The following is a 25,156-nucleotide window of genomic DNA, read 5'->3' as shown; positions in this document are numbered from 1 at the left end:
TTCGCAGTAAGAAATTTTTACTTTTTAGAAAATAAAACAATATTTAAAAAGGCACATCGAAAAGCAGCATTTTATGACGCAACTTTTGTACAAATTCCTATTCTGCAGCCAAGCTTGTAAGAAGAGTGAATGTGATGACAAAGCATTTATATCGGTCGGTCGATAATCAATAGTAAAACGATATAATGGCTTATGACACATTAAAATAATAAATAAGTATTGTCTTCTAAAATCTGTAGATTGATTATTGCTGCTTATGCCATAGAAATTCCAGCTTTCTCAAGGCACTTGTGGTTATGTATTTTCTGATTGCTAATAACGGGAACTTATAACATTTACAAAAAAAAAAAAACATATTGCATATAAAAATGTAGATATTTGGGATATTTGCTAATATAAGCATTGGTTAAGTACAGTAAGTGACATGTGCACAGGCAAACAGAAGATATAATGTTGGCTGCATTACTTTTCAGGCTCCCTTATCTTCTCCATAGTGAGTATGGCTGCTGGTTTACATCTTTAAGGTCACAAATTACGTCAGTACGCCATGCCCTGATAGTCCAACCACAAAGAAACGCTGGATCATACTCTTTACAATAGTCATCAAGGTCTTACAAGTTATTTATGCATGCAGTCACTGAGCTTGCAGTGCCTGAGCCATATGAAGGTTTGGTGGCTGCAGATTCGGGACTTGTTGCAGATTGGGATGCTGCATAACCGGCCAACCATCAGGACCTTGGTGGTTCTGTAAAAGGCGGTAAAGCTGTTTCAGATGGGCTACAATGTTGTCTTTGATATCAGGAACAGAAATCTGCAAGCGAACACTTCCACTTTCAAAGGAGCGAGTGACGTCTCCAGAAAACATCTCAAGAATCATCCGTGCCACAATTGGAATAATCTACCATAAAAAAAAAAGAAAAAATATATACATGTACATGTGCGAATTTACAACTCTGCCAAAGAATGAGCACACAGAAAATATTGCACGGAAATATTAAATAATGCTTTGATATACTGATATATACTGGACACTGGCTGTAACATTTATGATTAATATAAAAAGGGAGAGAAAAAAACCAACAGACGAGTTTCTGACTTACGTCCTTACTTATACATGCAATGAATAAGGGACGTATGTCAGAAATGCGTCTGCGGTTTCTAATACTCGGATTTTAATAGACATGCAATAAAAGGTGAATTTTGCTAGATTTTCTTTGCACTTTCAACACTGAATACTTGTGCTACAAGGCTTTATCTTTGCATCTGGGATCCTTTATTCCATGAGCGAGCTGATTATATTCTTCATGATTTATGATTATTAGTTATGATTTTTTTGTGCCTCCTTACATATTATTCATATATGATACATCTCTTCACAGTCCTTTGTAATACTGTACATCATAAGCTGACTGTTCAGTGATGGGCTGCTGAGGTTCTACGCACCATGACACTGGCTGGTACGCTAATGTGAAAGGTCAAAACTGTACATAAAGAAGCATTGGGTTTTCTACTCCCAAAATAGATGTTTATTCAACAGCTAATGATCCGATAAAATAATTAAGACCTTGCCCATCCCCTTCACATAATACTACGCCAGTCTCTGTGGTGTCGCCTCGAAATGTCACTGCTGCAGAGGTGATCTCAATGGTGTCAACACTATTATAAATGATTGGCTGCAGCAGTCACGTCGACAACCAAGTCGTTGCTGTAACGGGATAGAGATCGGCAAGGGACCAGGAAAGCATCAGCACGCGTGCCTGGGGTTTGGTAAAGCGAGTATTACAGCTTCTGTTTTTATTTCACTCTCAGCAGTTTGTAAAATGATGTCATGGGCTGGAAAATCCCTTTAGAAGCGGTTATGGTGACTTCGTGTCAACAGAACTGCAACCAATCACTGAGCTCAGCAGATAGAGCCATGTATGTCGGCAGTTTGTTTTTTAAAAACATGCAGCTGAGCCTACGGGTAGAGGTTTATTCAAAGGGGCAACGCCCTGAAGATGAAATATGTGACTGAGCCATATGCAGAACATCTCAGAGCATATGTTCCTTTGTGTATAAAAGCCTGAACAAGCAGCTGGCGCATACCGCTAATGTATACGTACAAAGACATTGAGCATATGTTGTCAATCAGTCAATATACTGATAAATGTAATGCACACCCTTGTTACATAAAAAGCTGTCACTGCAGTATCTATCCATTCTCTAACATGTCTTACTGGCTTTATACTAAAGTACCAATCCAAGGGCCCATTTTGTTGTGTTAATCCATTGCTTGTTTAATGGCCTGACAAGCCTCCCAGACTTCTGTGCGCATAGAACATCATGTTTAGACAATGATGTGCTGCCGAGAATAATGATTTTTCAGCCTCCTTAAGAGTGATCTCGTCCAACGAACTTGCATTTTGCTCATACATTGGGCGATTCCGAGGAACACTTGTTTCCCAATTATTGACCTGTATAAATGGGCCATATGTGGTAAAGTCATATTTGTGGTGAACTCGGATTAGCAGAAGGTAACTCACCTGAACAATGATAAGTTTGCGCTCCTTTGGTTTGCCATCAGGCCACTCCTCTCCAAAGCACAAGTCGATTTCATATGAGGGCTGCTTAGCACCAGCACTTCTCTGATGTGTAATGAGTTCTGTTTCGAGGAAATAATAATAATAATAATAATAAAAAAAACTGCACGTGTGTCTTTAAAAGGGATTGTCCACAACTCAGACAACCCTGTCTTGGTCACCATGTTTGCTCCCAGTAAATTAATAACACTTACTTACCTCTGGTGCCGTTCCAGTGGTGTCAGCACTAAGCTCCCGGGGATCTCGTGACATTATTATGTCATGCGATCCCTGCTACCAATGAACTCTGGCTTCAGTCTCCCTGCCTTCAGATGCAGACATCAAGAGGAAGTCAGAGAGCTGTGGCTGGTCGCTCACTTAATCTTGATGTCGGATTGCTCTGAAGGCAGGGAGAGTGAAGCCAGCTGCTGACTGGCTGCAGGGATTGCGTGACATCATGTCACGCAAACCCCAGAAAAGCAAGTGCTGAAATTGCTGGAACAGCGCTGGCACTGGATGTGAGTACAAGTTTAGGGATAATACAGTCTTATTAACAGCCCTTATGGAGAGGTTTATGTCCTAAATTAAAAATTAACAATTAGTAAAAATATAGAAAATATAGTTACTTACCGCTTAAAAATGTCTCCAAACAGAAAAGTTTCACTCTCTTCTGCCTCTCAATCAAATTTGGAACATTTGGAGAAGGAGAGCAGGGTCCTGTCCAGTATACCTTGCACTGGCATAGTCTTACAGCATAGATGGCATGTCCACTCACTTCTAAGATAAGGCCTCTGTCCATGACATCCAGGAGACGGCTGGTGTACAATTTCTGGCGCTCATTTACTAGCTGCTCTGGGCCAGGGAATCGAACCTGATCAAGACTTATGGGCCCAAAGAGCTCTTCCTGATTGGGCATTGGGTTCAGATCTCCATAGAATAATCGGCAACCTTGGGGGTTACTGACCGTCGTCTGGTCCATCTCTTTCCCTCTGTACAAGAACTGGATTTCTAAATCTGTCACTGTAAAGAGAAAATCTAGATTGGAGCTGCAGCAGATACACAATAATGGCTCAGCGCAAGCACTAAAGGAGTATAGGAAGACAACGTAGCGAGGCTTACTTACTGGGCAGAGAGCTAATCCACAACTCAGGAGTGTTGAAAAACTCCATCGCCACAGGAGTGTGTGGGACCTCCATATCTTGTGGCTCCGATTTTGGCCAATTTGGCTCTGGGGTGCAACTGTCAATACTGGCAGGGGCCATGGGAGAATCTGGAAAATTAAGGTTACCATTTATATACATATAATCATAAAGATATATTTATTGCTGTCATCTTTTCAATGCGCACCTTCAGGATCCATATAAGGGTCGATATGATGATGGAGTCTACAGCTTTAATCCGGGTACAGCAAGACTCATATACAGGACATTGTATGTCTTCTGCAGAACCATTAGGCTATGTTCACATGGAGGGTCGAACACAGAAGAGATCCTTTTAAAAAGTATATATTTTATTCAAGCGAAAATTTAAAATGCTACAGAAAGCAAAAAATGTGTCACAGTAAGGAATATCGCCAGAAACTGGACTATTTACAAAGAAATGTGACTCAAAAATATATAGTTTAACACCAAAAGTATCAAAACACAATGCTAATACCGCTAATTTAGAAAAGTATCAATAAATCAATACCACCATTTCAGAAAAATATCAATAAATCATTAATTTTGTCAAGAGGTATTATCTAATCGTGCTTGGTATATAATTGATAATGTATCCCATAGGTGCTAAATACAAGAATACGTAGTTCTAAAGATATGTATCCCAACATAGGCAAGTATCATCAAGTTGTTTTTTATTTTTATGCTTCTTGAATAACCTTTGGATAGGTACGGCAACAAATATTATTTATAATAGAATACACTTGTTTCTAGATATTTCTCCAATCTAAGTTACTGCAGCCATGCAAAAAAAGGGGGGGAGGACTTCTGCTTCAATAGATCAAGTGCAAAGGAGCTACAGAAACAACTATGGAAGCCTCTGCTATATAAACATATACTTGGTACCGATATGCTATAATAAAGTGCCTGCTGGTATGACTAAACTGCGGTAAATCCTAGCCATACTAAAGTGCCGTCCAAAAAGGTGCATAAGTAAATACCTGAGGGTTCGGTATAACTATCGTTCCGGGTCCGCGTGGCGATATCCCTTCACCCCCACGCGCGTTTCGCCGCCAGCTTCTTCCCCGGAAAGAAACGCGCGTCGGGGTGAAGGGATATCGCCACGCGGACCCGGAACGATAGAGCTATACCGAACCCTCAGGTATTTACTTATGCACCTTTTTGGACGGCACTTTAGTATGGCTAGGATTTACCGCAGTTTAGTCATACCAGCAGGCACTTTATTATAGCATATCGGTACCAAGTATATGTTTATATAGCAGAGGCTTCCATAGTTGTTTCTGTAGCTCCTTTGCACTTGATCTATTGAAGCAGAAGTCCTCCCCCCCTTTTTTTGCATGGCTGCAGTAACTTAGATTGGAGAAATATCTAGAAACAAGTGTATTCTATTATAAATAATATTTGTTGCCGTACCTATCCAAAAGGTTATTCAAGAAGCATAAAAATAAAAAACAACTTAATGATACTTGCCTATGTTGGGATACATATCTTTAGAACTACGTATTCTTGTATTTAGCACCTATGGGATACATTATCAATTATACCAAGCATGATTAGATAATACCTCTTGACAAAATGAATGATATATTGATATTTTTCTGAAATAGTGGTATTGATTTATTGATACTTTTCTAAATTAGCGGTATTAGCATTGTGTTTTGATACTTTTGGTGTTAAATTATATATTTTTGAGTCACATTTCTTTGTAAATAGTCCGGTTTCTGGCGATATTCCTTACTGTGACACATTTTTTTGTTTTCTGTACCATTTTAAATTTTCGCTTGAATAAAACATATACTTTTTAAAAGGATCTCTTCTGTGTTCGACCCTCATTGGATCGAAATGTGTTTAAGCTATGATTTATGAAGTGCCTTATGTATAGCAATTATTGGACTACTCTGGTAAAACTATGTTCACATGGAGTTTTTTTCCCCCTGCAGAATTTTTTTTTTCTCTGCAAAGTTTTACAGCATAAACTGCAGCATATCAATTCTTTCAGTATTTTCGCAGGGTTTATATCACCAATAAAAAGCAAAACGGCTGCAAAAATGCAGCAAACAAGTTTTGCTGTGTTTTTGGTGAATAAAACAAACTTCATTAAACATATACTGCACACTGTTGGGTGGGGATGGGGGGTGGTGGGATTGAAGGGGGCTGTTTGAAGGGGGAAAAAGCTTTGTATTGAAAATGAGAATGTAACTTGTCATTTATCTTGTTATTCTTAATAAAAATTTATTTGAATAATAAAAAAAAAAAAACATATACTGCACACAAATCACATGTACGCCGCACCCAAAAATGCACAACGACCCAAAAAATGTTTGCGTTTTGAGCAGTTTTTTGTTGCAGCTTTTATTCTGCAGCCAAAACCTGCAATAAAATCAATATGTTCAAAACGTACGGTTTTCAGCATTTTTCGCTGCAAATTACATGTGTGCTTTGTCTATAGTACATGTTTAATTAAGTTTTTTTTCCCCACTTTCGTTGCTTTCCATCTGTAAAAAAAAAACACTGCAAAAACGCAAAAAAAAAAAAAAAGTATTTAAAAAATGCTCCAATTCTCAAATTTGGATGAAAAAAAAAGGCTCGGATCTTTTGCTGGTACTGTAAAATGCAGCTTGTCATTTAAATGATAAAGACGCAAGAAAAAAAATGCTGCATGTGAACACGGCCTCACTGTGAACATTACACACTGAAGCAGATAAAAGTAGTAAGAACAGGACACAAATAGAAGATTCCTGGCGCATTGCAGTTTTGGTAGCAAGTGTTCAGTAAAGGCAAATACAGGTCACATATTTGTAACATAATGCCCGAACCTTGACAGACAGGCTGGACAACATTACTAAACCTTTACAACACCTCCAGTAACAAAGGATTAGTGTCTAACAAAACCTTACATTTCATTCTACTGAAAGAAAAAACCCTGGGAAATTGCAAATAATATAGAGTTTCTGTATATACTGGGTCACACGTGGTGCAATGGAGGGGCACTCCCGAAATACAATAAAATAACCACTCATAATATGCAATGTCACAACTATGCCAATAGGAAGCAAAGCATAACCAGATTATTTTCCCGGAATGTGGACACGGTATTTCCAGTGGATTACACATCATGATTAAACGGTTCCAATGTGTAATCCAGCATTGGACTGAATCACACCACTTCCGCCATCCCTATGGGAATTTTCAGGGACACTCTATTCTTGTATACGGTATTTTAATATTATGTGATATGGCATATTTTAATATAACATCTTTACATTTTTGTCCACTGGGAAAGAGACCGATGTCTATCTATCCCCTATCCATCTCATGGCTATAGTGGCTAGAAGGAGGTCCTTGTAGAATAAGACCCCATCATAATGCAAGTTCTTCGTCCAGAATTCCAAATAGACACATTTTCAGTGAAAACGCTACATGAGTATCCAGTATAAAATCTGGAGTAAAATAGAATACCTCCACTGAGAAGCCTCTTAAAAAAAAGTTACCGTCATTTTATTATTTCATAAAAGAGTAGTTTACGGGAAAATAAGAAACTTTGTAAATTACCTTATCGAAGAAAATTGGCTTCTTTCACTTTCAGGATTGAGATTTCACGGTCAATTCATGGGTAAAATCTGTAGTCATTGAAGACAGATTTTCCCATTATTGAGACTGGAGGTGACAAATGTTGTGGAGAGAGAGAAGCTATAGGAGATATACATCTTTTGCTACCAGTTCTGAAACAGTTACAGTTCTACATAGAACTTGTTGAGAACCAAATGTCACCTCCTATCTCAGTAATGGGAAAATCTGCATTCACTGAATATAGATTTTACTCCAGAATTGAGAATTTTTAGAGTAAATAATCAGTCCTGGCAGAGAAAGAAGTAGATTCCTCTGATAAGATATATTCTAAAACGTCTGATTGTCACGCGTACTATCGATTTCTAAGCAACCGTTACTCTTTAAGTATGAACAGGAACATTGAATATTAGGTGCAAGAAAGCCTTGTAGGAGCCCTGGGATTTGTTGTTTAGTAATTACCAACTTTGTGAATCCTGGATGGGGACAAATTGATAAAAAATATATAATGTATTTTATTGTTGGCTGCTGGAGATACCAATGTGTGGGCTTCAATAACATGTTCCCATTGCTCGTCTGGTAGGCATAGAATTGACTCTCGCCACTTATTTTCCTGGCTTATACAGAGCTGTTCAACATCACTTTGCTTTAATAAACAACTGAGTGGGAGAAATAGGGATTTTTGGTTACTCACCGTAAAATCCTTTTCTCCAAGACGCTCATTGGGGGACACAGGACTGTGGGTGTATGCTTCTGCCGCCAGGAGGCTGACACTAAGTAAACTTAAAAAAAAAAAAATTAGCTCCTCCTCCATCGTATACACCCTGACACTGGCTACCAGAGACTCCAGTTTGGTGCAAAAAGCAGTAGGAGAACAAAAGAAAACACAAAAAATAATATAACAGCATAAATACAGAAACTTTATGTCTAGAAAAGATCCTACTGACTAATGTAATCAGATATAACCAAAGCAGCCATAAGGCTACCAGGGAGGGAGCTGTGTCCCCCAATGAGCGTCTTGGAGAAAAGGATTTTACGGTGAGTAACCAAAAATCCCTATTTCTCCTTCGCCTCATTGGGGGACACAGGACTGTGGGATGTCCTAAAGCAGTCCCTGGGTGGGAAAAATCACTCACCAGAAAAAGACATCCAGATAACGTTTGTCTATAAATGCGCCACTGCCGCTTGAAGAATTCTTCTACCCAGACTTGCATCTGCAGAGGTCTGGGAATGGACATTATAATGTTTGACAAATGTATGCAGACTAGACCAGGTCGCAGCCTTGCAAACCTGTTCTGCTGAGGCCTGGTGCCGAACGGCCCAGGAAGCCCCCACTGCTCTAGTCGAATGAGCCTTGATTCCGGCCGGAACCGTCATGCCCATGGAGCGATAAGCCTCCTGAATGGTCGCCCTTATCCATCTGGCCAGAGTAGATTTTGAAGCCGCGCATCCCTTCCTGCGACCCTGCGGAAGGACAAATAGAGCATCCGTCTGGCGAAAGGGGGCCGTACGGGAAACGTACCTCCTCAGAGCCCTCACCAGATCCAACGTATGGAGAGCCTTTTCTACACGGTGCGTAGGTGCCGGACAAAAAGAGGGCAGAACAATATCTTCATTAATGTGAAATGATGAAACAACCTTCGGCAAAAAGGATGGAGCTGGTCTGAGCACCACCTTGTCCTGATGAAATCGCAAAAAAGGAGGACGACAAGAAAGAGCTGCCAGCTCCGATACCAGTCTTATGGACGTTATGGCCACTAAAAATACAACTTTCCAAGAGAGAAACATCAAAGAAACCTCTTGAAGAGGCTCAAAAGGAGCGTCCTGTAAAGCCCTTAAGACCAGGTTAAGGTCCCAAGCTTCCAAAGGAGTCTTATACGGAGGGACCTTATGAGCGACTCCTTGGAAAAAAGTCCTGACTTGACGATTAGGAGCAATCCTGCGTTGAAAAAGTACTGATAAAGCCGAAACCTGCCTTTTAAGGGTACTCGGAGCCAGCCCAGAATCCAGACCTGCTTGAAGGAAGGCTAGAATGTTAGGAACGGAGAAACGCAAAGGGGGCAGCCCGCGTTCTCTACACCAGGAAAGAAACACCTTCCAAGTGTGATAATAAATCCTGGCCGAAACGGACTTGCGTGCACTGATCAAGCTATCAGCCACTTTTTGGGAAAAACCAGCCTGAGTTAAACCCAAGATTCAACGGCCAGGCCGTCAAACGTAGGACCTCTGAGTTCTGGTGGTAGATCGGCCCTTGAGATAGAAGATCTGGCCGATCGGGGAGCCGCCAAGGAACCCCGGCTAGAAGTTGTACCAGGTCTGCATACCAGGTCCGTCGTGGCCAATCCGGAGCGATCAGGATGGCCGGCACTCTCTCTGATTTGATCTTCTTGATTACTCTCGGGAGCAGTGCCAGAGGAGGGAACAGATAAGAGATGAAATTGGTTCCAAGACAGTACCAGCGCATCCACGGCGATAGCCTGGGGATCTCGGTACCGAGAGACAAAACTGGGCACCTTGGCATTCACCTTGGACGCCATTAGATCCACATCTGGAGTTCCCCAAAGATGGCATATCTGCAAAAATACCTCGGGGTGGAGAGACCATTCCCCGGAGGCTAGACCCTGACGGCTTAAGAAATCTGCCGCCCAGTTTTCTTCGCCCGGAATGTGGACCGCTGAGATCACAGAGTGATTTCTCTCCGCCCAGAGTAGAATCAGTTTTACCTCCTGCATGGCTGCCTTGCTGCGGGTGCCCCCCTGGTGATTTATGTAGGCTACCGCTGTAGCGTTGTCCGACTGAATCCGGACAGGGCGACCCGCCAGAAGATGGTGAAAACGTAACAAGGCTAGCCGGACCGCTCGAATCTCTAAGATATTGATGGGGAGTTCTGATTCCCGAGGAGACCAGCGTCCCTGAGCTGTGTGATGGAAGAACACTGCTCCCCAACCCAGGAGACTGGCATCTGTTGTGACCACTAGCCAATTGGTTGGGGGAAAGGGCTTCCCCCTGAGAAGAGATGAGCTGTTTAGCCACCAAGCGAGAGCCTGTCTGGTCTGAAAAGACAACCGAAAATTGCGGTTGAGAGAGAGAGGATTTTTGTTCCATGCTGATAGGATTGCACGTTGGAGGGGTCGAAGATGAAACTGTGCAAACGGGACCGCCTCTATGGTTGCAACCATCTTTCCTAACACCCTCATCCCGGACCGAATCGTATGAGGGTATGGTTGTAGAAGGTTCCTCACTTCCCGCCGAAGGGCTAGGACCTTGTCCTGGGGAAGGATAGTTAAGGCTTGAGAGGTGTCGAAGGTCATGCCTAAGAAAGATTTTTTGAGACGGCCGTAGAGATGACTTTCTTAAATTTACCAACCAACCTAGACGGGAAAGGGTGTCCAGAGTGATGTCGACATTTTCCTTGCAAGACTGAAATGTCGGACCCTTGATCAGCAGATCGTCTAGGTATGGCAAGACAACTATACCTCGGGAGTGCAGAATGGACACCACAGTCGACATGACTTTTGTGAACACCCTGGGAGCGGAAGCCAGTCCGAAAGGTAATGCCATGAATTGGAAGTGTAGATTGTTTACGGCAAACCGTAGAAATCTTTGATGAGGCGGAAAGATGGGAATATGAAGATAAGCATCCTGAATGTCTACTGAGGCCAAAAATTCTCCCTTTTCCAGAGAGGCGATGACCGACCGCAGAGACTCCATCCGAAAGTGTCGAACGCGGACAAACTTGTTTAAGAGTTTGAGATCTAGAATAGGCCTCACTGCTCCATCCTTTTTGGGCACTACAAAAAGATTGGAATAAAAGCCCTGGAATCTTTCTTCCTTTGGAACAGGAGAAATGACACTGCTGATACGGAGAGACTCTATGGAATTGAACAAGCTTTGACGAAGAGATTTGCACTTGGGAAGACGGGATGGGAAGAACCGGGGAGGAGGAAGGCAGACCAGCTCTATTTTGTAACCTGAAGATATGAGCTCTGCCACCCACTGGTCGTGGATTACCTGAAGCCAGACCTGGCGAAATAAAAGTAGACGTCCGCCTACCCTTTTGGAGATGCCCGGAAGAGGCCTCCAGTCACTTGGCCGAAAATCTTTGCGTCCTAGATCCTCTAGATCTAGAAGACTGGGGACGCATTCTTCCCCCCTGACTGGCCGAATAAGGGGTCCGACCATCTCGGTCCTGATTGGGCCGACCCTGCGCAGGAGAACCTGATGCTGGGGCCCATCTGACATAGCGAAAGGTTCTAAAGCGAGCCTGAAAATGGCGCCGAAAAGGCTGTCTGGCCCTCTGCTGAGGAAGGAATTTACTTTTCCCTCCTGTGGAGTCAGAAATGAGCTGATCCAGCTTTTCTCCGAACAAACGACCACTCTGATACGGCAGGGATGTAAGAGATTTCTTAGAGGTAGAATCAGCCCGCCAGGACCTTAACCAAAGGGCCCTTCTGATGGCAATAGCATTAGAAGCAGCCGAGGAAGCACAATCTGCCGCATCCAGAGATGCGTTAATCAGATAGCTACCGGCCGTAGCTACCTGAGAAGACATTTCAGCCAATTCTGCTGACACATTACCTTCCTGGAGAGCCTTAGATAACGAGTCAGACCAAGATATCATAGCCCTGGCAACCCAGGTTGCCGCAAAAGAAGGAAAAAGTGCTGAGCTTGAGGCCTCAAAGACGGAACGAGCCAAGCTCTCTATAAGACGATCCGTAGGATCCTTAATCGATGAGCCGTTAGGGAGAGATAGTAACGTGTTAGAGGCTAAACGGGACACTGGAGGATCTACAGAAGGATTTTCTGCCCAATCACTACAAAGTTCCGAAGCAAAAGGATACCTAGCCTTCAGAGCTCTTTGCCCTGAAAAGCGTTTGTCCGGGTGCTCCCTATTGCGTCGAATGAGGTCCTCGAACTCAGGATGAGAGGAAAAAAGCCTATGGGCCCGTTTAGACCGCTTAAATGAGACCTTATGATCAGAGGAAGAGACGAGCTCGTCTTCTATCCCCAAAGACTGATTGACAGCTTCAATTAGGCTGTCTACTGACTCCTGAAACCCAGGTTTATCAAAATTAAGAGACCCTTCTGACTCGTAGTCAGTCTCAACTTCACCGCTTTCTGCAGGGGAAGGAGAGCGAGATACGGAACTCCAGGATGCGGAAGCACCTGAGTGCCTGGGAGACGCCTTGCGAATCCGCTTTCCATGCGTCTGTCGAGTGAGAGCGTGCCCCCTGCAGGCCGCAGACTCCTGAGACCCCGAGGCCCTCTCTGAGACAGGCGGATTACCGGTCCCGACCGCCGGGGTCTGCAGAGATTTGATCGCTTCAGTAAGGGACGCCATGGATTGTGACAAGGACGTGACCCATTCCGGAGGAGCTACCACAGCATCTGGCTGAGGGACCGGAGCTGGAGAGACTACTGGAGGACTGGCAGGGGGGGGCTCCTGGACACGTTCAGGGTCACAGGCCTCACAGAGGCGATTACTTTGGGCATGCGGAAAAAGGGCACTACAAGATACACAACTGGTAAAAAGAACCGTGTGAGTCTTAACCCTTCTAGACATAATGATCCGTAATGCTATACCCAGGGCCAGAGACTGGGAAAAAAGGAATGCTTCAGCCAGATGGAGGGAGAAGCACTTACCCCAGTCCTGTGTCCCCACGAGTACCGAGATGGATCCTCAAAGCATGATGCGGAGCCCAAAAGCGCTGTCTTATATGCATAGCAGGCCTTAGGGGGGAGGGCGCCAAACGATGCTGCGGCCTGGAGCAGGCCCGAAGCCGGGGCCTCAATTTTTCCCCCCTTAGAGCGAGGAGAGCCGGAACCGGAAGTGACGCGCCGGAAGGGGCGGAGCCCCACAGCGCGGTCCGAAGGCCGGAAGTCCCGGCTCCAGGAAGCTGCTCCACGCCCGAAGCGGCCAGGCAGAGCCGATGCCTCTGGGGGGACAGCGGCGCCGATCCCAACGCCGCGCGCCGCCGGACCACGCTGCAGCGTAGCTGCGCCACAGCGTCGCCCGACATAACGCCACAGCGCCGGACAATGCCGCAGCGCCACAGATCCAACGCCCCAGCGCCGGATCACGCCACAGCGCAGCAGTTCCAACGCAGCAGCGCCGGACCACGCCGCAGCGTCGCCACACCAAGACGCCGGCCTCGGCAGTGCTGAAAAAAAGGCACCGCACTCCCGGAGGACACAGCCGCCGGACCCCGCAGGTAATGCCAGGAGCCCCCCCATCATACCGCACTATCGAGTGGTAGAGCCAATGACGGTGCAGGAACCCTATCTCCATTATCCCCAGGATAAGGAGAGGGACCATCCACCACCCCAGCTAACACCGCAGGGGTGTAGAATTCAGGGGGGAACACACGGACATCTTATGGGCACCTGTACAGCCTGGAGTCTAGGTACCTCAGGGTGGTCAGGGCTAAGTCCGGTGAAGAATCCCACGTCGCGGGGAAGGATACGTGGAGAAAATCGCACGTACTTGCCCGTTGATGGTTTGGGGAGATCGGACCCTCAAAAAGGTCCGTCGCCCCTTCACTCCAAAGATGTTGAAAAATCGGGTCCATCGATCCAGGACCCAGAGATGTGCCTCCTTGAGACACTAAGCATAAACTGGAGTCTCTGGTAGCCAGTGTCAGGGTGTATACGATGGAGGAGGAGCTAATTTTTTTTTTTAAGTTTACTTAGTGTCAGCCTCCTGGCGGCAGAAGCATACACCCACAGTCCTGTGTCCCCCAATGAGGCGAAGGAGAAATTGTAGCTTTTGACAAGAAAGTATAAAAACCTGTAATTATGGCTGCCGGGACCTTGAGTTTTATATATGCTGCGATCAGAGGGAACGGAGATATGTGTTGCGTGGGATGAAGAACCTGACTTGTCAGTGTGTCTTCAGCTATCAATAGTAGGCCGTTCTAGGTAAAGGGAACCTGTCCGGAACGTTTACCCTCCTCTAGACCATTAAAGGGACACTGTCACCTGAATTTGGAGGGAACAATCTTCAGCCATGGAGGCGGGGTTTTTGATTCACCCTTTCCTTACCCGCTGGCTGCAATATTGGATTGAAGTTCATTCTCTGTCCTCCGTAGTACATGCCTGCACAAGGCAATCTTGCCTTCCGCAGGCGTGTACTATGGAAGACAGAGAATGAACTTCAATCCAATATTGCAGCCAGCATGCAGCCAGCTGGTAAGGAAAGGGTGAATCAAACACCCAAAAACCCCGCCTCCATGGCTGAAGATTGTTCCCTCCAAATTCAGGTGACAGTGTCCCTTTAATGATCGTGTAGGCCTTTATAGCCAATCGATCTCTTTATGACCCAAAGCACAGCTCCATTAGTGAGACATTGCGTGTGTGGAAGTGCATTGGGTAACGATACACTTCTACCGTAGCAGTGTTTCCTGCCCCATCTAATTGGCAGGTTGTTTCCACTAGTATATGGCCACTGAGCTGTCAATCACCAGCAGTTCATTTTGTCTATATAGCCTTCTACGGACAGGTGTCTGAGCAGTCGGGGCCCAGAACCTACTCTGCCCTTACCTATTTTTACATCTGCAGTGCTGACACATAGTGAGGTGAACTCCAAGAGTTAGGTCCCATCCCGATTGGGGTACACCTTGTTGCGGTGGGATGGCTTTTATATATTTCTGATCAAAACAAAGTACCCCATGTTATTTACATGTACTTTTACTTACAACAGGGTATTTGCACAGTTTGTTTTTATCTTAGGTTCCCTTTAAGATAGCCTGCAACTTTTTAACATTTTTCTCAGGATTGTTGTAGTCATCTTCAAGCAAAACACAATCTCAAATGTACATGATATAAAAAAACAAAGCAGCAGATCATTTTACCATTAGTGTTAAGAAGCCCCATACTCCTTAGACCAACATCAACTGAGCCCTTCAATATCGGCAGGCTCGGCCAACCATCTAATGTGTAAGGAGGTCTACTGACTCTTCACCAAGAGATGAAGTCACCAGAAATAATGATCCAGCATTTCCAATTTTTGGCTATTAATCCTTTGGTTCTCGGTGAGATAAGCCTCCAGCAGGAGTCTCTGGTCCCTCCCCTGCATCGGGTCTTTCTTTTCGACTCATGCAGCCAACTCTTACTTCCTTTCTTAATGTCAGATCATCATTCACAGTCTCATAGACTTCAATTGTGAATTCTATGCGAGCCGGCTGGTCACCACTACGGTTATATGGTGGAAGAGAAAGGCTGGAGCAATGCCGAAACCGGCAGAAAACAACCCCAGGTTAGTATTTTAATGCGCACTGTACATATATTACCGATCGCTAATGGATGGCGGTGGGAAGCTCGATTGGTATTTTACTCGATTTGTAGTCCGATTAAGTTTACAAATGATGGTCCAAAAAGGTCACTTTTTGTTGAGCATAAGGCTTTGCTTTTTTGCAGGTTAAGCTTTTGGGTGCCATTTTAAACTATACTTACGATTGCTTGGATTTCATTCCATGTTTAAAACGTACTGAAAATGTAATCTGCTCCTCAACATTAAAATTTCGCCCTACTGTTTCGTGTCCCAGATCGGGAAAATTAGACTGTGAGCCCAACTGGGAACAGGACAGTCTCTGCAGCACTACAGAATATACTGACGATATTTCAGCAATGGGAAGTAAATACGAGTTTTTCATTCAAATCATTATACACGTCACCACTAAAAAAACCCAGTAATCGCCTTTAGCTGAGCAGTCATATACGGCAGGCACAACCAAGACAAGGAGATACTGGCCTCAAATTCTAAGGAAATTCAGAATACCGCAATACGCCTTTTTAATTTAGTATGCAAAATTAATAAAAAGTAACAAAAAAACAACAATTGATATTTACCGTTGATTGTTAATCCATTGAATGGCTCTTGGATTGGGACGTGAATTTGAGACTGGCTTATATCATCCTCGTCATATTCCTCATCATCCCATGGTGACGATCCAGTTGAACCTGTAGGATGGAACAGACTTTAGATTGATCGGTAATATAGTAAATTTACATAAACATTATCTTCGGCATCGTGTGGGACTGAATCGGCATTAGTGCAAGTGCGTTCATTATTGTCCTGTCTACACAAGGCGAGATGCTGCCAACAACAATGATGTTGCTGACCACATAAAAGATATGTTTACAAGGTTGCAAACCAATCGGGATAGGTTAAAAGGGCCTTACGTATCTAGTGGCTTCGTCTTGTTACACCCAATATTTGGGAACTTTCTTTTTTTTGTTCAAAACTGCTCAGATGAGTTTTTTTTTCTGATGGCCATTCTCCGATTCTCATCATTTATGGTTCGTTTGTAAAGGTTGCTATTTTTTTGGACCACATAGCAATAAGTTAAAATGACAGAGGGCTAATCGATCTCTGCCGTGATCTGAGTTCTGAACTTTTATTAAAGGGGTTGTCTGGTACTTTAACCCCTCTGTGACCTTGGACGTACTATCCCGTCGAGGTGCCCTGGGCCTATCTGACCCTTGACGGGATAGTACGTCCTGCCCTTTAATGCGATACCGCGACTTAAGTCGCGGTGATCGCATTAAAATTCCGACGCCATCTCACCTGGGGGGAGATGGCCTCGGCATCCAGGGCATTGTCGCCGCCCACCCGCCCTCTCGATCGCTGTGATTGGCTGTTCAATTCTGAACAGCCAATCACAGCCATTCTCATTGTTTCAGCCAATCGGAGCGGCTGAAACAATGAGGTCACAGGCTAGGATCGAGTACCGATGCAAGAACACCCCGGATTGGCGCGATCGCCGATCGCATCGATCGCGCCAATCGCAGGGCACCGCGCGGTATTACCGCGCTGTGCCCTGCCGGAACCTGCGTGGATCGGTGCTCTAATAGCACCGATCCTAGGATAGGACACAGTGCAGGCCCAGCAGGGCCTGCAGGAGCCGATTGGCGCGATCGATGTCATCGTCGATCGCGCCAATCACAGGGCGCAGCGGCGATCACGCTGTGACCGCTCTGTGCCCTGCAGGTGACCTGGCTGTGACCTGCCTAGGATGGCGCGAACAGATCCGATCCTAGGCAGGTCACAGCCAGGTCACCAGGAAAGCTCTGATTGGTGGGATCGATGTTATGGTCGATCCCACCAATGACAGGTCGCAGCAGCAGCATGACCGCTCTGTGACCTGTCTGTGTCACCTGCCTGACCTGTGTATGACCGCTCTGCAGGGTCCTCATTCTAGCTGAGGATTCCTACAGAGCGGTCATACTGCTGGATCTCCCTGCTGGATTTTGTGCCTGGATCTCCCTGCCGTGCTGGGTATTGTGGTGCCACAGCAGCCTGTAGCACCACAATCCCTGCTAAAGAAAGAAGACAACTAAACGTAAGTTTTATCCCTGATCCCTGCCCAATCCCCGTTCATCCACCCCAATCCCCCCTTCCCCCTCTTTTTACCCCCTCCACCCCCATTTGTGCCGCCTCCGTGCGCACATTTAGTAGCCGCCGAGCGTTGATTGGTGACGCAGTTCACCGATCAACGCTCGCGCTCGCTTTTTTTCCCTCGCCCCCGTTGCGCCAACTCCGTACACACATTCCGCAGCCGCCAAAGTTTGATAAGTGACGCAGTTCACTTATCAGAGTTTGTGCCTGCCGTTTTCCTTTTTTTTTTTTTCACCCCCCTTTTGCGCCACCTGACTACAACCGTACGTTTTGATCACTGATCCCTGCCCAATCCCCACTTCCACCCCCATCTCCCTTCCCCCTCTTTTTACCCCCCTTTGCACCTCCTTCCGTGCGCCCATTTAACAGCCGCCGAGCGTTGATTGGTGACGCAGTTCACCGATCAACTCTCGCGCTCGCTTTTTTCCCTTCAGCCTTTTTGCGCAACCTCCGTACACACATCCCGCAGCCGCCAAACTTTGATAAGTGACGCAGTTCTCTTATCAGAGTTTGTGCCTGCCTTTTTTTTTTTTTTTACAGGTTTTTCTTCTCCTTTTAGCATTTTCTTTTCAGATAAGTTTGCACAAATCACTATCCCCCCACACATACACATACAGTTATCAATAAAGTGCACCCAATCACCATATTCACACAAAAATGTCCCGCTCGTCCCGTTCGTCCCAACAGCGCTATTCATTGGAGGAGGCATATGCTTTCCTTGCCTCCGACACTGATAGCGAGGGAGAGGATCCCACTTTTCTTCACTTTTCTGATTCTTCATCCTCTTCCTCCTCCTCCTCCTCCTCCTCTTCCTCCTCGGGTCCTGCGGAACCACCACGCAGACGCCCCAGGACAGAAGATGAGGCAGCCCCCACCACTCCTGAACCAGCGCTCCCCACTGCGGAACCCACATGGACCTCGCCCCCCGAAAATTACGAGCCACTGATTCCTGATTTTGTGGCAGAATCAGGAATCAAGTTTGACACCACGGGCCTCACAGAAACAGACTTTTTCAAAGTCTTTTTCTCTGAGGATTTTATTAACCTCATGGTGGAGCAAACTAATTTGTATGCTCGTCAATTTTTGGAGCAAAACCCCGGTACATCATTTTCCAACTGGTCTCCTGTAGACGCAGTTGAAATGATGCAGTTTTGGGGCCTGGTCCTCCACATGGGGATCGTGAAGAAGCCAGAAATGCGGCAATATTGGAGTGTAGATGTTTTATATAACACTCCAGTATTCCGAATGGCCATGGTTCGGAGACGTTTTGAGGCCATCCATAAATTCCTGCATTATTCCGATAATGCACAGTGTCCCGCACGAGATGACCCCAACTTTGACCGTCTGTTCAAAGTTCGGCCGGTCATCGAACACTTCAACAAAAAGTTTTCTGAAGTGTACGTGCCCAAAAAGGACATCTGCGTGGATGAGTCCTTGGTCCATTTTAAGGGGCGGCTCGGATTCCGTCAATACCTGCCCAACAAAAGGGCCAGGTACGGAATCAAACTCTACAAGCTGTGTGAGAGTGCCTCAGGGTACATCCACAGGTTTAGAGTGTATGAAGGGAAGGACAGCAGGATTGAACCCCCTGAGTGTCCTCCTGTCCTGGGAGTGAGTGGGAAGATCGTGTGGGATTTGGTGCACCCACTGCTGGATAAAGGTTATCACCTCTATACTGATAACTTTTATACCAGCATCCCACTCTACAAATCCCTCTCTGCGCGAGGTACCGCAGCCTGCGGTACTGTGCGCAAAAATCAGAGAGGCCTCCCAAAGACGCTACTTCGGCAGATGCTCAGAAAAGGTGAGAGCAAGGCCCAATGTAGCGACCACCTGCTGGTGGTCAAGTACAAGGACAAGAGGGATGTCCTTCTCTTGACCACCATACATGGTGATGGCAGAGCCCTCAGCACTGTACGGGGTACCTCTACACAGGTCTGCAAACCGGACTGTGTACTGGGCTACAACAAAAGCATGGGGGGGGGGGTTGATCTCTCTGATCAACTCCTCCAACCATACAGTGCTTTGAGAAAGGCCAAGGTGTGGTACAAAAAGTTGGCCGTCCACATCGTACAAATGGCAATGCTCAACGCTTTCCTGCTGTTACGATGTGCACGCCACACCGATACGTCGTACCTTCAGTTCCAGGAGGTAGTGGTTAAGGCCCTGATATTTGGTACTCCGGAAGGAGAGGGCCCCAGTACTTCCGGAACTGAAGGTGCTCGTATCGTACCAGGCCAGCATTTTCCGGGGGTGGTCCCGCCAACCGGCAGAAAAGGTAAGCCGCAAAAAAGGTGCCGAGTGTGTTACAAAAGGGGAATACGCAAGGACACCATTTATCAATGCGACACCTGCCCCGAAAAACCTGGCCTGTGTATGAAGGATTGCTTCAGATTGTACCACACCTCCATGCACTACTAATTTACTTTACAAGAAAGCGTACATTAGTTCCAAAAAGGGGGCACATCTAGATAAGTTCCTTGGGGGGGGTCTAGGTTCCAAAATGATGTCACTTGTGGTTTTTTTTACTGTTTAGGCACATCAGGGGCTCTGCAAACGGAACATGACGACCGCAGACAATTTCTGCATTCCAAAACGTCACAACTTCCCTTTCGAGCCCCAACGTGTGCCTAAACAGTTTTTTCCCACATATGGCGTACCAGCGTAATCAGGACAATTTGGACAACAACTTTTGATGTCCAATTTCTCCTGTTACCTTTGGGAAAATTAAAAATTGGGGACTAAAATATCATTTTTGTGGGAAAAAAATAGGATTTTTTATTTTCACGCCTGGGCATTATAAACTTTAGTGAAGCACGTGGGGGTTCAAATTTCTCACCAAACACCTAGATAAGTTCCTTAGGGGGTACAGTTTCCAAAATGGGGTCACTTGTGGGGGGTTTCTACTGTTTAGTCACATCAGGGGCTCTGCAAATGGAACATGATGCCAGCAGAACATTCCATCAAAGTCTGCATTCCAAAACGTCACTACTTCCCTTTCGAGCCCCAACGTGTGCCCAAACAGTAGTTCCTCCCCACATATGGGGTATCAGCGTACTCAGGACAAATTGGACAACAACTTTTGGGGTCCAATTTCTCCTTTTACCCTTGAGAAAATAAAAAATTGGGGACTAAGCGATCATGTTTGTGGAAAAAAATAGGAATTTTTTTTTTCACGCCCGGGCGTTATAAACTTTCGTGAAGCACTTGGGGGATAAAAGTGCTCATGACACATCTAGATAAGTTCCTTAGGGGGTCTAGTTTCCAAAATGGGGTCATTTGTGGGGGATTTCCACTGTTTAGGCACATCAGGGGGTCGCCAAACGCGACATGGCGTCCGATCTCAATTCCAGCCAAATTTAGCTTGAAAAAGTCAAACGGCGCTCCTTTCCTTCTGAGCCCTGCCATGCGCCCAAACAGTGGTCCCCCCCACATATGGGGTATCAGCGTACTCAGGACAAATTGGACAACAACTTTTGAGGTCCATTTTCTCTTTTTACCCTTGGGAAATTAAAAAGATTATTGCTGAAAGATCATTTTTGTGACTAAAAAGTAAAATGTTAATTTTTTCCTTCCATGTTGCTTCTGCTGCTGTGAATCACCTGAAGGGTTAATAAACTTCTTGAATGTGGTTTTGAGCACCTTGAGAGGTGCAGTTTTTAGAATGGTGTCGCTTTTGGGTATTTTCTGCCATATAGACCCTTCAAAATGACTTCAAATGTGAGGTGGTCCCTAAAAAAAATGGTTTTGTAAATTTGGTTGTAAAAATGAGAAATTGCTGGTCAAATTTTAACCCTTATAACTTCCTTGAAAAAAATAGAATTATTCTTACCGTTAATTCGGTTTCTAGTAACTCACCACGACAGCACACCTGGAGGATGTTACCCCTTTCCTAATAGGGACAGGAAATGACAAGAGGTTAAATAACCCCTCCCTCATCCTCCCCCTCAGTGTTATTATAAAGGACCACAGGAGAATGAATGCTTCAAATTATATTTATTCTTTTCAGAACGTATAACAAGCATAGGGAGGGATTACTCCTGCTGTCGTGGTGAGTTACTAGAAACCGAATTAACGGTAAGAATAATTCTATTTTCTCTAGTAACCACCACGACAGCACACCTGGAGCAGTACCCAAGAGTAATCTATTAGGGAGGGACTATAGCCCCAAGGACTTTTTCTCCAAAGGCTAAGTCCTCCTTTGACATCAGGTCTAGCCTGTAATGTTTAGAAAATGTATGGACCGAGGACCACGTGGCCGCTCTGCATATTTGCTCAATGGAAGCACTGGCTTTCTCGGCCCAGGAGACAGCTGTTGCTCTGGTAGAGTGAGCTGTGAATTTCTCTGGCGGTGGAAGGCCTTGGATCTGATAGGCCTCCAAGATTGCTCTCTTGATCCAATTGGCAATTGTAGATTTGGAAGTCTTCTTTCCCTTATTCTGCCCATGAAGATGGATAAGTAAATTTTGATCCTTCCTAATTTTATCTGAGATCTGAAGGTAATAAAGTACCGTTCTTCGAACGTCTAAAGTATGGAACTGTTGTTCCTCTTCATTTTTTGGTTCTTGATAAAAGGAAGGGAGAATTATCTCCTGTGACTTATGAAAGTCAGAGACGACTTTTGGAAGAAATGATGGATCCAATCGCAGAATAAGCCTATCTTGTAGAATCCTCATGTAAGGTTCATTGATCGACAGGGCCTGTAGTTCACCTACTGTCCTGGCTGTCGTTATAGCTATCAGGAAGGTGGTTTTCCAGGCGAGTCTATCCATTGGTATTGATGACAAGGGTTCAAAAGGTGGAAGTGTAAGTCCCTTCAGAACTATATTGAGGTCCCAAGACGGGACTATATTAATGGATCTTGGAGATATGCGGGATGCTGCCGTCATAAACCTTCTTATCCATCTGTGTTCGGATAGAGGTTGGTCGAAATACGAGCTTAGTGCCGACACCTGTACCTTGAGGGTGCTGGGTTTGAGACCTTTTTCTAATCCATCCTGTAGAAAATCAAGGATTCGGGCTAAGTTCGGCCTATCTGGGTTGGGCCGTTCAGGAGCACTCCATGATATATAGGTCTTCCATATTTTCTGATAAATGGAATTGGTAACGGTCTTCCGGCTTTTCTGTAGCGTACTAATGACCTTCTTTGATAGCCCTCTGGTTCTCAGAATTGAGAATTCAGAAGCCAGGCATTCAGGTGTAATCTTTCGGGGTCTGGATGAAGTATTGGCCCCTGATAGAGGAGGTTCTTGATCGGAGGTAGTGCTATTGGTCCATCTACTTTTAGGCTGATGAGGGACCCAAACCAACTTCTTTTGGGCCAGAATGGAGCTACTAAGATTACACTGACTCTTTCTGTCCTTATCTTCTGTAGGACCTTTGGTAGAATTGGTAATGGAGGAAACGCGTAGGCCAGAGAGAATGTCCATGGTTGGGCCAATGCGTCTACTCCTAGCCCCGGATCGGTTGGATCTAGAGAAAAAAATTGATCCACTTTTGTGTTCTGGGCGTTCGCAAACAGGTCCACTTCCGGCTGACCCCACTTCCTGACCAAAAACTGAAAAGTCTCTGGGTCTAGACCCCATTCTCCGGGATGTGGTTTTGAGGCTGGGAAAGAAAGAGATTTCTGTCTCTCCCTCCTTTTGGGTAACTCCAGCGCCCTGTTTTACCCTTGCCTCTGTATTGAGGAGTATGCTCTTGTTGAGAGCGAAAGGGTCTTTTCCTAGGGTTTCTAGGTTCTGGCAATGTCTTCTTTTTATCTGAAGCTTTCTCCAGTAGATCATCCAGGGCCGGCCCAAACATATAATTCCCCTTAAAGGGAATCGAACAGAGCCTCATCTTTGAGGTCATGTCTCCAGACCATGATTTCAGCCAGAGTGCCCGTCTTACAGAATTTGATAATCCTGATGACCTTGCTGCCACCCTCACGGACTCAGCTGAGGCATCCGCTAGAAATCCTGTCGCTTTCTGGAAGATAGGTAGAGAGGCCAGGATCTCCTCCCTGGGAGTGCCTGAGGACAGGTGTTCCTCTAATTGACCCAGCCAGCGGTGCATTGATCTGGCTACACAGGTAGACACCGAATTGATATTAAGTAAAGATGCAGATGTCTCCCAAGACTTTCTTAGCAGCCCGTCCATTTTACGCTCCAGAGGGTCCTTCAACTGGGAGGCATCTTCAAATGGTAGCGTGGTTTTCTTAGCTACCCTAGCGATCTGGATATCTACTTTAGGAATGTCCGACCAGCATGAAGCAGTTTCGTCATCTACCGGAAAACGTTCCTTAATTTCTGCCTCTTTTCCGGAGTCTCCCATTCTTCTAGAACTAAATCACGGATGTTTCTGTGGATGGGAAATACTTGTTTTTTCTTAGAACGAAGACCCCCGAACATCTCATCTTGTACTGATTGAGCTGTTTTCTCTTCTTCAATCTCCATAGTCTTCCTCACTGCTGTAAGGAGTTCTTCTATGTCACTGGAGGAGAAGTAGTATCTCTCCTGCTGAGAAGCCTCTGAGTTTAAGGATATTTCACCTTCCTCTGGATGTTCGTCCGACATCTCCTCCTGAGATTCCTCATGCCTCTCATCCTCTGGATTAAGCTTCCTTCTCTTAGCTTCCGGAGGAGTACTGGGGGAGGGTGTGGGCTGGGAGAGTGTGGCCAGAGAGCTTCTGATCTCGTGCTGGATCAAGCCTTTAATCTCTTCCATTAGAGATGGCTGCTCTTCTCTGACCACTTTTTCTGTGCATTCTTTGCATAATGTCTTCTTATATGAAGAGGACAGTTTCTTTGCACAGACAGCACATTTTCGTGCCGCTTTGGATCTGCTTCCTGATGCGGGTTCCTTGTCCCCCTGAAAAAAAGGGGGAGAAGGAATCATAAGATTGCAACCCGCATCAGGGAGTGGACACCCAGGGCCAGATTACTTACTGGGGCCGGGATGGTGCTGGGATCTGCAATAGCAGAGCGAGAGGCAGACGTCTCCATGATTTTCACCACACCGTGGTCTTACCTGAGACGTCTTCTTGTCCGGGGCTCTTAAATAGGCGACCGGACACAGCACCTGTCCTCCTGTGAGAGGACCTCCTCCTCCAATGTCCGGATGTGGGGGGAGAAACCGCCGAAATCCACGCTAACTGACATGCGTTCCAGCGTGGAACGCAAAGGAGCTTCCTGAGTACCTAAGCCGGCCGGCGTCTGACGTCACTTCCTGCCGCCGGCTTCAGACCGGAAGCCCTCATTGCGCGCACAGCGCTGGAGGAGGAGAGGGGCTGGAGAGCTCAGAGAGGCCTCCAGCCGAAGAATGCCGCCCAGACCTTGCCTTGACGGTGCGGACTGGTGGCGGAAGTCCCGAGTCCGGAGAGACGGGAGCAGCGCTCGGGGAAGAGAGGTAAGTCTGCTCCCCAGCTGCCCGGCATAGAATCGCTTTCCCCCTGGTGACCGCTGCCGGCACAGCACACCT

General features: G+C 45.7%; 1 protein-coding gene across 1 annotated transcript in view; it reads right to left on the bottom strand.

Moving 5' to 3' along the window:
* IRF6 (interferon regulatory factor 6) overlaps positions 1-25,156 on the bottom strand; it is a 49,279-nt gene continuing 24,123 nt past the window's right edge. Inside the window, exons 4-8 of the mRNA XM_069756157.1 lie at positions 16,151-16,261; positions 3,682-3,828; positions 3,189-3,578; positions 2,523-2,641; positions 1-898 (exon numbers count right to left, since the gene is read on the bottom strand). Coding sequence (XP_069612258.1) covers positions 635-898; positions 2,523-2,641; positions 3,189-3,578; positions 3,682-3,828; positions 16,151-16,261 — 1,031 coding nt within the window. The 3' untranslated portion in view covers positions 1-634. The remainder of the gene's footprint in view (positions 899-2,522; positions 2,642-3,188; positions 3,579-3,681; positions 3,829-16,150; positions 16,262-25,156) is intronic.

The sequence above is a fragment of the Ranitomeya imitator genome, chromosome 3, assembly GCF_032444005.1.
Source record: "Ranitomeya imitator isolate aRanImi1 chromosome 3, aRanImi1.pri, whole genome shotgun sequence".
Classification (NCBI taxonomy): Eukaryota; Metazoa; Chordata; class Amphibia; order Anura; family Dendrobatidae; genus Ranitomeya; species Ranitomeya imitator.
Note: the sequence above shows the minus strand (reverse complement) of the source record. Positions and strands in the feature narration are given on the sequence as shown.